The sequence below is a fragment of the Camelus dromedarius genome, chromosome 3 (assembly GCF_036321535.1).
Source record: "Camelus dromedarius isolate mCamDro1 chromosome 3, mCamDro1.pat, whole genome shotgun sequence".
Lineage (NCBI taxonomy): Eukaryota > Metazoa > Chordata > Mammalia > Artiodactyla > Camelidae > Camelus > Camelus dromedarius.
The window spans coordinates 94852066-94864809 of NC_087438.1; the positions used below are offsets into that span (position 1 = coordinate 94852066).

Here is a 12744-nt window from a genome sequence, read left to right on the forward strand (position 1 = left end):
AGGTGGCAGTGTTAAGAACCCTGTAGTTTGATTTAGTGCCCTGGTTTAGATCTTATAATATCACCCCCAACTGTTGTGCCCAAGGAACAGACTTTTAATTGCATTCAGGTGGGACACCCAAGTAATGCTTTTGAGAGACAGAATATAGCGACCTGTATTTGTACTTCAAAATAAAAGATTAATTTTGCTGAAGAGTGCATGTGTGATTGTTGGGGTGGGGGAAAGCACAGGGAGTTTGAAGGGCTCTGTCACCATAAGTTGAGATTAATAGTAAACATTACTTTTCTTTATATAAAATCCTATGAATTTTACAGAATTTGTTTAGACTAGGTTCATGATGGCAGTGAAGGTGAAGATGATGAATGCAGCACAAACTAGTTATATATAAACAATAAGCCTGCAAATACAATCTTTGTATGAAAAGAAAGGTGCTTTTCTTTTACTGTCTGTTTAATCAACTACTGTAAGTTTACTAATATCCATTCTCTCCTTCTTCACTCATCAAAGACCTTTGTCCAGCCCAGACCACGTTTCCCAGCCTCCCTTTCAGCTAGGGATGGTCATGCAACTTAGTTCTGACCAATGGACATGAGCAGAAAGGTATCAGCCATTGTGGCATAATGCTCCAAAGAGGATTCCTCTTGCTCTTTCCCCTTCCCTGTGGTTGGAATGCAGAGATGAGTGACAGTGGACATGGATGCCAAAGGATGAGGGTGATAGAGCTGTGCTACCCTTGGAAGGTTATGTGGAAAAGAAACTTGGAGGTGGGGAATGTTCTTTGTTAGAACAGTTCAGGCCTTAGCCTCTAGTTTATCCTTACTTGCTCATTCACTTAGTCTCACCCTTACTGAATGCTGACTGCAAGTCACACTTTATGCCAGGCAGCAGAGCTCTCACAGCGAGTCATTCCTGTTCTCGTGGAAAGTGAAGCTATAATATAACATAGTTTAATGATTTCAGTCCCTATCTGGTTAGGGTTATTTGATCTGTTTTGGAGGGTGGAGGAGGGGCAGAAATGAAGAATCAGGGAGACTCAAGCAAAAAAAAATCTGTTCCTGTTTCTCTAAATATCTGGATTTTTTTCTGGTCCTGAAAAAAAGTATCAAGTTGTTTGTTCATTCGTCCAGTTAATATTAGAGAGCCTAATAGATGTCAGGCTGAGCATAAAGTGAATAAAACAAAATTCTTTCTCTAAAGCATCTTCATTCTGGTTGATGGAGACACAAAACAAGATAAATGAAATATACAGAGTAGTGGTAAGTTCTAAGGAGAAAAAGTAGGAAAGGAAGATATGCAATGTCAGGAGTGGAGGGAGGAAGATGGCTGAAGTTTGAAATCAAGAAATCAGGGAAGGTCTCATTGAGAAGGAAAGCTTTGATCAAAGTCCAGGAAGGGATGAGAGAGTCAGTCAGTATGTGAAGTAGTGATTTAATTGATTCGCAGTCAAGGCAATTCAGAAGACTATGAATGATATGGTAAAAATCTCAGCTTCCCTGCAGGAAAAGGAGTAATTCAAGCAGAAACGGCCAAAGGTACAAACTTGTAAATTGCATGCTCTTTAGTCTCTGCCGGGGATACAGGAATTACTGACGTGTTACATAGATGGAGAAAAGAAATGGCAGTGCTAACAACTTTGTGGGTTACCGCCTCCAGGACACTGACCACTTGGAGGGTTGATCAGTGAGAGTTCAACTCAGTACCTCATCTGATACCAGTTTAGTTTAAGGCAGAAAATCACAGGTGAAGTGTTTAGATGAAGAACCCACAGGCAAATTTGCCTTAACCTCTAGCTCTGTCTTTCCACTGTATTGCATTCAACAAATACTTATTCCATGTCTACTTTACACCTGACACTGTTCTGGGCATTGGGAAAGTAGCAGTGAGCAGGCGAATGTTGTCCCTGACTTCATACAGCTTACATGTTAGTAGAGGGAGAGACATTGGAGTGTGAATTAAAGTTACCTAATAGTTGTGATAAGGGAGCTGATCGGGGTCTGTGAAAGAATATAACTGCTCTTCTCTGAGAACTCAGGCAAACCTATTTCAAGGAAGAGCTATTAAGTTGAGACCTGAAGGATGAGAAGGCATTAGTCAGGTGGAGAGGAGACAAGCAGCTGAGGCAGAGAGGCCTCAGGGATCAAAAGGCCATGGTGTCTAGAGCCTGGAGTTCAAGAGGAGTGTGAGGAGATAAGGCTTGAGAGGTTGGTGGGGGCTGCATCTTGTAGGCAGAGGTTAGGGTTTTGTTTTAAATCCTGAGAGCAAGAACTGGAATGTAAGGTGGGGCAGGAGGCAGATACTGGGGTCGGACATGTGCTTTTTAGAGAGGTGAAAGTAGATGCTAGGCTTTGAATTTAGGTGACAGTGGTGGAGATGGAAGGGAGTGGATGGAGTGGAGGGAAGTGGATGGAGTAGAGTGGTGATGAATTGCATACGGGAGGATGAAGAAGAGTTTGGGGTCAGAGTGACCACCATGTGCTTTTTACTTTGGGCAACCAGATAATGGTGCACTTTGCTGAGATGAAGAGGACTGGAGGAAGATCTAATTTATATGGAAAGGTGGTGAGTTTTAGTCATTCTGTAAATGAAGCAGGTACTGTTATTATCTTCTATCATTTTACAGGTGAAGAAACAGGCTCTCAGAAATCCAGAAGCATGATCAAGGCTTAGAATGGATGGCCAAGGTGAGGTTACCTGGCTCCAGGATTCAGGCCCTTGGTCAGTACATTATGCTGCTTCTCCCTAGTTCCTGGCATCTGCAACTACCTTTCCCAATTTCCACCCTGCCACCCCTCACCCCCAGCAGAAATGTGTTCTTAGTCCTCTTGCCCAATCCCAGTGGCTGGTTATGGCAGAGGGGCCCAAACACCTGTGTCATGAACCTATTCCTATTTTTAGCCTGCCATGCCCAGCTCTCCAAAGGTAGTTCTGAGGCATCGTGGGATTGGTGGAAGAACAAAGGGCAGGAGGATGTGTGTGCATAGACTGGCCTCCCTGATATCCATGTCAATGTCCAGTTACCACATTGTGGCCCACTTACCCTGCATATCAGCATAAGACAGGCATGAACTCAGCCACATCCCTGCTTTTCAGGGGAGAATCTGGGGCTAGGTCCCACATGCAGAAGGACCCATTACCGCTCAACTAGTCTAACACTAGCCTAGAGAAGGAAATGAAATTATTCAGCATCACAGTGTTGGCAAAAAGCAGAACTGTAATCTGGTTCCTCTCACTGACCCTGCTTAGTTTCTAGATTCCAGCTCTGCATAGATCTAACCACCTAGGACTTTCTTCCAGAAGTGCCTGTCCTTTGAAGCGTTTGGCTTAGGTGGCTAAGACCATTGCAACCTGTAGAGACATCAGAAAGAAGCTTTCCAAGTTGTCTCCATCTTAGCACTTTTTAGCTTTAACCTCTTAATGCCTTGGGCCAGTATTTCATTAAGGGATCTCAAGAGCCTCCTGGATCACTCTGGCTTCAGCTGAATCTGGCCCAGGAACTTCAGGTGACCTCTACACCAGTCATCCACTCATATTCTCCCCTTGAATTTATTTGTGATCACAGTAGAGAGGGAGCCGTGGTAAAAGCACATCCTATTGGAGGGTCCCTTCAGCAATGCTGCCTCAAGCCTAAGGCTCAGTGACAATAACAGCTAACATTTGGGTGCTAGCATGTTACACTGGTTATGTCGTTCGACATTCAACCCTGTGGAGCTAGGTGATATACCCATTTCACAGATGAAGAGACAGGTTAAGATAGAGTAAGGAATTTGCATGGGGTCACACAGCCACTGAGCAGTGGAGCTGAGATTTAAAGCCAGATAGACTCCAGAACTTGTGCTTCTTACCACTCTGCATACTGCCTTGAGATGTATCCCTCAGGAGATGTGGAGGAGGGATACACTGCCTCTACATTAGTCCCCTACCTCTCACAGCCCCCAGATTAAGGCCTAAGGGTCCCCCATATCAGCAATGTGTGATTTCGTTATGCTGGCCAGGGGCTCTCATATCTCTTTAACACTTAACGCCATTTAATCTTCTCTGCAACCAAGGATCACACAGATTAGCTGGGTTACCATTACTATAGGCTAGAAAGGTTTGGTTACATTTCCCAAAACCAAACTAAAGTGTTCTGTGATGGTATCACAGAATTAGCTCCATTAGGCTTGGCTGGTGTTAGCTGTCCAAGACATGAGTAATCAAGCCCAAGATGAAACATTGTCAACTGCTCATTTCTGCTGCTTCATGGGAGAGAAGCAGGAGGGAATTTTAGGTACTGGCTGAGAAGTGGCAGGAGGGAGCCCTGGCCTGAGACTGGAGCCCTAGCAAGTCTTTTTCCATCCTCAGCTTGGGTCCTTAAACTAATTTCAGTGCCTGGCAGCCCTTACAAAAGGTTTGCAGAGTTGTGTGCCTGTATGCATTTTGCCAGACAGGTGTCCTTAGCATTCTTCAGATTCTCAAAACCTGAGTGACCCCTATATTATTTAAACCTAGTGGATTAGATGATCTACCAAATTTCCATTTAGTCAAATATTCTCTATGCTCTAGTGCCCTACTGAACCAAGTGACTCATGAAACTTTTAAACTGCCATAAAGAAGACTCCCTAGAATTAGATTAACTTTGAAAATGGTCAAGATTATCATAATTCTTTCTGTTCCCTCTCAGGTTCTTTGAAATCAGCTCCTCCTAGCTGGGCTTATTCATCCATTGCTTTCTTGCTGGCCTCCTGCCTACTTGGGGAAGAAGTGCTGAGCAGCTACCCCCATCACCTCACCCTCAGGCCCTTCCTTCACCGCACGGTTCTGGTTTAGAAATACTTGGAAGGGTTCAGGCCCAGGAGAAGCCCCAAGAGCAATGGAGTGGAGGATGCCAGGTGGGAGGAACGGCCCTGCAGGGAAGGTCTCCACAGAGCCCGATACAGAAATTTTTTTTCAGCAAATGAGGCAGCAATTCCTCTTTCAGACTGGCTCCGAAAACATTTCCCAGAGCAAGTTAACTGCCTGACCCTGGGGAAGGTTTGAGCGGAGTTAAGTCTCATTAAAACTGACCTGGGTCACAGTAGGTGGGAGGCATGCTGCTCTTGGGTCTCAGCCTGCTCAGGATCAATCTGCCCTTTATCCCCTTCCAAAGTGGCGCAACCAGTGACCAGAGCATTCTCAGCACTGGGTCTAATTCAGTGAGATTTTATTGTAGAAATGCGGCCCCAGAATATGTGGGACGCGGATCCCCCAGCACAGGGTGCTGCAGGTGGGACCCTGCCTCTCTAGACCAGCTTCCCCTTCGCGCACGTGGGCAAAGAAAAGGTCCTTGAACCCGGTTGGAACGCACTGAATCTCCACATCCCCTCACTTCCCAGGGGGGACGCAGCCCCCAAAGGCCATTATTCCCAAGTCTGGCTGAGTTCACGCTCCGATCCTAGTGGGACCCTCGGTGCCGAAGAGTGGGAGAGGCAGTAGCATCTGCGGGAAAACAGCCATAGGGCTGGGGCTCCGGACGGGCAGCTCCTGTCTGGTTGCGCGCTCGCCTCGCCTGCCCGTTGGATGCGCAAAGTAGGTAAATCAGCAAGCGGCGAGGAAGGCTCCCGCGTCCCGGCGGGCGCGCAGTCTTGCAGGAAGGCACCCGGGCTAGACCCGCTGCCCGGAAAAGAGAGGCTCAGCCAGTGGAGTAGAACCTTGGTTCGCGGCTGCCACGAGGCTCGGGACCCTCCGCAGTCTTCTAACCTCGGATTCCCTTTATGCCCAGGGTGCCGCTCGAGGTCGGGAAGGGTGATCGGTCAGAGCGCTATGTCCTCCAGGGGCGTCAGGCGCGCCCTGACACTCTCATACCGGCTTGCTGGTAGCGAGATCGAGACGCGGCGCCCGCCACCCTGGCTCGCTCCTCCACTACACCGGCCGCATCTTCCAGGGTGCGCGGGCGTCCCGCAACGAGCGGTCGTGGGGCAGCGCGGCGAAGGCCGAGTGGCGCAGCTGGCAGCCAATGAAGAGGATGACGAGCGCCACGGAGAGCAGCAGAAGGAAGAAAAGCAGCAGGTAGGTGGGCAGGTCGGGCTTGGCGGCCGCGCCGTCCCGCATCCCGCGCGCGGTAGCCAGCTCCAGCGGCAAAGCGCCCTCTGCCTTGACCGTGGCTGCCAAGGCCAGCGCGCCGCCTACCGCCGCCTCCGGGCCGCCCGTGGCGTTGAACACGTCGCCGTACATGGCCCGCGGGCCCGCCGACCCCGGCCCAGCCACCTCACTTCGCCTCACGCTGCCCGGCGCCGCCCGGCGCCTCCATGGCGCGCCCCGCTGCGCGCTGCTGACCGCGAGCCAGTGCCCGCGGGGCCAACGGGGCTGCGGAGTTCCCGGGCCACCGCGCTTCGCTGCCCTCTTCGCCAGGCGGCAGACCCCAAGGCTCGGAGCTGGACGGCTCGGCTTCCGTGATCCCCGGGCTTTCCCTGTTTCTCGCCGTCGCCACCCGCGGTCCCGAATCAAGCTACCCGGGTTTACGGCCGCCCTCTCAGTTCGGACCCCAGCTCCGGGGAGCTCCGGGCTCCGGGGCGCCCCTGGGCTGCAGCGGCGTTGAGAGGTGCCTGGTGAGTGCGGCCGCAGCTCGAGGTCCCTGCCGGGCACCGCTGAGATGCTTAGTACACTGGGAGTGTACTGAGGGCCAAAGCTGGGAGTCCTCCGCGTCCTCCCGCACCGCCGCCGCGTTTCGGAGCAGTTCTGCAGCCTCGAGTCCCTGTCGAGATGCCTGATGTGCTGCAAGCCTGTCCCCGCTGGCTTTGGCTGCTGCGCTCCTGTCTTGAGCAGAAGACTGAGCTCTGAGGTGGCCCCGCGGGCTCTGGTCCCGGGCGGGGGGCGGGACTGGCGGCGGCTGCCCCTAGGGAGCGGCTGCGAACCAATGAGAGCGAGAGAGGACAGGGCTGCGCCTGCCCCCGGCCCGGCCTCTTGTCGCTCACGGACAGAGGGACACACCAAGACAGGGAGGGAGGAAAAACACAGGGTCATGGAAAGACAGATGGACAAAGAGATGATTACAGACTGACGGACAGACGCAAAACAGAGACAGTAGGGACAGCAAACCAATTCAGAGACCAGGCTCAGCCGGTCATGGATACCTGCTTTCGTTCTTCTCGTGGACATTCTCTCTCCAGACACAGTGAGGTTGGCTCCGAGCCCTAAGGCTGGGTAGCTCAGGGAGGGCACCTGCTTCCAGGAGAGGTTGAGGGCAAGGGCAGAAGATAAGAGCCCCCCACAAGCTTGGACTGGTTCCATGGGCCCAGGCTCCACTCTACCTGCGCCCTGAGAACACATGTGCTCCCGTACCATGAGCTTATTTGCTTGGTGCCCCTGGGCTGTTCTGCTGGGGCACAGGGGACAAGAGGAAGATATGCTGGCCTGCCTGCCCTTGGCAGCCCTGGCAAAGACTTGGTGGCCAGGACAGAGGCGAGCAGTCAGCTGGATTGAGATAGGGGTTCTCCTTTTCCAGGAGTCCAGTCTCTTCACTTCCTTTGAGAAGTCTTCCAAGCCCCCCAGGCTGGAATGAGAACCAGTGCCCCAGCCACCACAGCCCCTGAACTTCTCAAGAAGCACTGACTGCCCTGGACTGTCATCATCTGGCACGAAATTAAAGGAGGCACTTGCCCTCAAAGTTCTGCAAGTACAGAGTCAAGAGTGAGTGTGCCTCTTTCCATTTTGCACCCTGGGCATCTCACTCCTCACCCTAGTCCCAGCTCTGAGACCCCTACAGGGTCAGCCAAGGTCACAGCACTGTCTCTCTTCCCCAGCTCTCCTTCCCACATCAAGGGGTACAGGGTGTGCGAGAGCTTGGTGAGCACTGGCTGAGGGAACTAGTGGGAAGATGAGTTCATAACTTCCCTCTCCCCCCGCCGCACCTCATACCTGGCCACAAGCTTCACAAGAACAAGGAAGATGGGCAAGGCTGCCCTCAGCCAAAGCTCATCCCCACAAAGCCCAGCTCAGTCCAGGAGAAATGCTTCTGTCAGCTCTTTGTCTAACATTGAAACTGCGGTTCCAAGTCCTGACCCTTTAGATAGTTTGGCTGCTCTCTAAGTGTGGTGAAGAAGTGCTCTGAAAGAGAGACCCTCCTCAGTGTTTCCCTGTAGTCCCGTAGACAGGCCTGTGGGGACCTGCCCTGAGTGCAGAGAGGGCTGTGTATGGGTATGGGGTGGAGAGCAGGACCTGGCAGATCTCACTATGATCCCATCTACCTACCTTGGTCCTGAGGTGCTACCCAGTGTGCTCCAAGGGTATAGGACTCTGAGCCCCTGGGCCTGGCTGCCGCTTAGGCCAACTCCTCATTGTCTAGATGGGGAAGCTGGCTCTGAGAGGCTCTTAGCACAGGACAGCCTCCACGTAACAGTGATGCAGCAGCCGTGGATGTGGGCTACTCAGGCAAGGGGCAGAAGTTGCCCCTTTCTCTGAAGGCCTAACCTACTTGGAACAGCATTTTACTCAGCCAGCAGGATCCCAGGGGCATTATGTGAAACCAGAACAAGCTTCCTCATGGACACTTTTAGCCAAGGGGAGAGGCAGCATGTGGATTGAATGGACAGGATTTTATCCAGGTGAAGCCCCTGCTGTCCTTAACTCCCTGGGTCCCAGGGTTTTTATTTTTTACGGTATAGCAAAGTTATTTTTAACTGAATATTAAAGATTTATTTTTCATTAAATATTGAGGCCATCTAAAACATACAGAATAAAGAAAAACATCAAAATATTCTTGGTATGTAGCTCTGGTTGCAGTTTGGCCTGAAATTTCCTCCATGTGTTTATATGGGGAGTCACGGTGGCCCTGCTGACCTGCTTGTTCTCCACTCCACCCATGAAATCAGGTATGACACAGGGCAGTGGCAGAAACTCTGAGTAGCTCAGTTCAGAGGTCCTAAGTGGAGTCTGGGGCAAGTGTCAGCCTTTTGGGCTATATAGTAATGGTTTATGATAAGTAACTTCTGATTTTGAAATTGTGCTGTGGTCATCCAGGAAGTGGACCCAGAACAGGTGGAGTCTACAGAAGGTTTGGTGTAGATAGTGGGTCTCTACAGCTCTGTTGCTCATGGTTGGGTAGGGAAATCTCTGCACCTGGGATCCCTGGCAATGCTCATTCCTTAGAGCTTCTGCTTTTCATCATCAGGTTGCATTTTGCAGAAGTAATACATGCAAGGCCTTGCAGCCTGTGAGTGGTGGAGCTGGGTCTTGAACCTGGGCAGTGGGTTCCAGAGTACACACACTGAACCACTGCAGTGAGCCACCTCCAATGGAGAGCAGTTTTAGTAGCCACCATTCACATACCTCTTTCTATAGGCCAAGCACTTGCTTTTTCTCAACCTATGAGACAGACACTGCTATCACCTCTGTTTTCCCCAGGAGGAAACTGGAACCCTGAAAGTGGTGTCCCTTGCCAAGCTCACACAGCTTGGTCATGGTGCCAGGCAGCCTAGACTTGGCAGCCTGTGCTCATCCACTCAGTCTTAAGCTGCTTTTTCCAGTGAGAAACTCAGCCCAGAGCATGCTGTCAAACTGCCTTTCCTTTTGGTAAAGTTGGAGGAAGTATCTTGCCCTTTTTTGGGGGTCCTTTGGTTCCAAAGTGGGAGGGCACTGTTTCTTTCCAAAGGATGTTCAGAGCCCTGGGAGGGCAGTCACGTTCCCTGAATATCCCCCAGCAGGAAATTAAACAAGGCTGGTGCTGAGTAAATGCAGAGATGAAGTTTACACAGCTTTTTACACAAGCCAGAGTGACCTTCCATTAGGGAGCTTTGTGTACCCATACATTTAAGTCTCAGGAAAGATTATAAAGGGGCTCGGAAGTTGGCTTTGACAGGCAGAGGTCAGAGGGCTGGGACCCTCGCTTGACCTCTTCCCCATTACATGGTTGCTGAGTGACACTTGCTCCCTCCCAGCTGGCTTGTCTGCAGAGAGACCAAGAGAAGAGAGGCAGCGGTGCCTTTCCGGCCACGATGGGGCCATTTGTTAAGCTGTTTAATGGAAACTTGGGAGACTGAGAGCATTACAGCCCCAGGATTTCATAAACTGTGCCGCGCCGGCCCCGGTGCCTGGGGAAGCTATTTTTGTTTCTTCTGCTCACTAGGGGAATTATTATTAAACCACGCAGCGTCACTGAGAGTCTGGGGTAAAGATCAAGGGTGGAAAGGTGCTGTCTGAGGCTGGAGTTTGCTGCTGCTGCTGCTGTGGGTTTTCCGTGTGCTTTGTATGCATTAAATTGCTATGGAGCGGCCTCTGCGCCCTCCGTGAATGCTGGTGGTGCCCTTGCTCCCGGATTTTTTAATTTTAACCATCACCCCTGGCAATGTGTTTTTGTGTTTGTTTTTGTTTTTTTGGTAACAGATGGCTTTGGTGGCCATAGTGATTGGTGACTGAAGGTTGCATTTTAGAATGTCCATTTTAAGAACTAAATAGCAAGTAGGCCAAGCCCAGGCTTGGAAATGAAGCGATTTTCCAAATGGAAATAGGCAGCAGTAGGCTTGGAGAGTGGTCAGGCCAGGGCTTTCGAGGGATTGCAGTCTGGTTTGTGGAGCAGGAAAACTGGAGAAAGGATGGGGTGTGAGGCAGAGATGGTTCTGCAAGGAGAGAGCTCACAAAGGGCTCCCATCCCAGAGAGGGCATCTTCCTGTATGGCCTCTGCTCCCACAGGCCTGTAGGATGGAGAGTCAGTGACAAGACTCCCAGTGCTGCCTGGGACCTGGATCTGCAGGCTGTGGGTGCTGACTCTGACGCTGGTGGTGGGATAACTCTGGGCATTTTTGCAAGTCTCACTGGTTAGTGCCTCAACATCCTTCTCTTTGCTCTCAGTGACATGTGATGTCACCCATCTCTCTGGGTCTCTTTAGCTGTGTGGCCTCTAGCCCAGTGTGTCCCATTGACTCAAGGCTGCTGGGACTGATAGCAGACTGATTGCCAGCTCCTGGGCCCGATCACCTGGCCTTCTCTGGGAGGTGCAGGGGTTTGCACGAAGGTGAAGCTGTATTCCTCCTGCTGCCTGGGCCTGACCGGGTGTTGGGTTAGAGTCGTGAGTGGGGTCACCGCATGCTAAGGAACAGGCCACTGCTCTGGCAAGAAGTAGGCTGAAGCTGGGATGGAGCCAGCATGTGCCAAAAATAACAGGACTGTTGTTTATAACCAGGCTTAGGGGCATGTGGCCATCTGGCTGGGGCCATCTGATACCTGTCCCTGCACTTCAAGGGAGGGGGTGCCTCTCCTGGAGGTTGCACTTGGAGGGACACCAAGAGCCTGGGGTCCAGAAGTGGAGACATGCAGCAAGGCAGGGAGAGGCATGTTCAGTCAATTAAGAGGCTCCCCCACCCCATCCCGTCTGTGACACTAATGGAGACCTACTTCCTGGAAAGCTCTGGGACTGGATGGTGAGGCCAGGCCAAAAGAACTCACACAGGAAGAGCTGGCTCTTTTTGGATAGCATTTTCGAAGGTTTGGTATGCATACTTCAAGTGAGACGCAGGGTTATTTTAGATAGTACACAGGTATGGCTCTAAACATCCTTGAATCATACAATGCAAAAGTTACTTGTAATTGCCTTTAATTATTCTGATTATGGCCAGAAGACAAATCCAGGATGGTCCTGTATTGGTTAGGGTCCTCTGAGAAGCATGTACAAGAGATTTATTGGTGGGAATACCTGTGGAGCATGAGGTGGAGCCGGTGGAGGCCGGGAGAGCCTTCGGATCACAGCAGCTTCAGATCTCATGGACTCAGATTTCTGAGCTGAGGGTCCCCAAGAACAGACAAGCTGAAGGCTGGTCCTGCTTCCAACTCTGTCCACGATGCCTGACACGGGGTGTAGGGAACAGCAGGGGCAGGGGACCTACCACAAAGGAAGGACCGGGAAGGGCCATTGAGCTCAACCTTCTTAAGATTCAGGTATGGCTGAACCTATACCTGGGAGGTAGAAGGGATGGCTCAGGCAACCCCCATAACCCTCATGACTGAGTGCAGCACTAGCTAGAAAGACCTGGTCTGAGTCAGCAGGAAACTGGGGACCTGCAGGAAGGTGTGTCCCCAGCTCCTGTCATCAGTACATCCTTCTCTTGACTGTCCCCAGAGTGAGTACCTGGGGCAGCCTGTGGAGGCTGGGCCAGGATGGGGCAGTGCAGCAGGACAGGCTTTAGCTCTGGCTCCAGATTCTGCTCCAGAGCTGGGGTCCTGGGTGAGCAGTTAGAGGCCTGACTTCCCTCTCAGGGGTTGGGGCCCAGCCCTGCGTGGACAGGCATCCGCTCCCTCCTCACCCTCTGATACCAGGGACCAGGCCAAGCCTGCAAACCTGGTCCTGTAGAGAAGACTCTTCCTTCTTAATGGGGCCCATGGCAGCTGGTCTGGGCTTCCTGCAGACCCCGTCTTCATGGGCCTAAATCCTGAGGCAACTTCCCAAGTTCATGGGAGGGTAGGTAGGAGAGAAATGACATCCTTTGACCACGTTCATGCCCCTCCCCCCACCTAGACTTATAACACTAGGAAGGATTTTCATCCTTGACAAGAAAGAGTCCAAGCTTACAAAATCTGGGAGCATATTCTTTATGCTAATTATTTTCTAGTTATTCCTGAAAGATTATTCCTAATTTCCATAAAAGAGAATTATGTTTTCTTTTTCTTCCAAAGTTGAAACAAAACCAAACAAAAACCAACTTGGTTTCTCTCCCATAAAACTCCTAGGGATACCAAGTATCTCAGTTTTGGATCAGTCCCTCCCTACAACCAATCAGCCCTGCTCCAACCTTCTCCTCA

General features: G+C 51.1%; 1 protein-coding gene across 1 annotated transcript; it reads right to left on the reverse strand.

The window, feature by feature from the left end:
- Positions 1-5182: 5182 nt before the first annotated feature.
- On the reverse strand, positions 5183-6765 carry SMIM32 (small integral membrane protein 32). Its single transcript, XM_031449083.2, has one exon. It carries the CDS (start codon positions 6187-6189, stop codon positions 5878-5880), a length of 312 nt encoding a protein of 103 aa, XP_031304943.1. The 5' UTR covers positions 6190-6765; the 3' UTR covers positions 5183-5877.
- Positions 6766-12744: the final 5979 nt, after the last annotated feature.

Coding starts and splice junctions, on each gene's coding strand:
- SMIM32 (XM_031449083.2), bottom strand. CDS start 6,189: ATGTACGGCGACGTGTTCAACGCCACGGGCGGCCCGGAGGCGGCGGTA.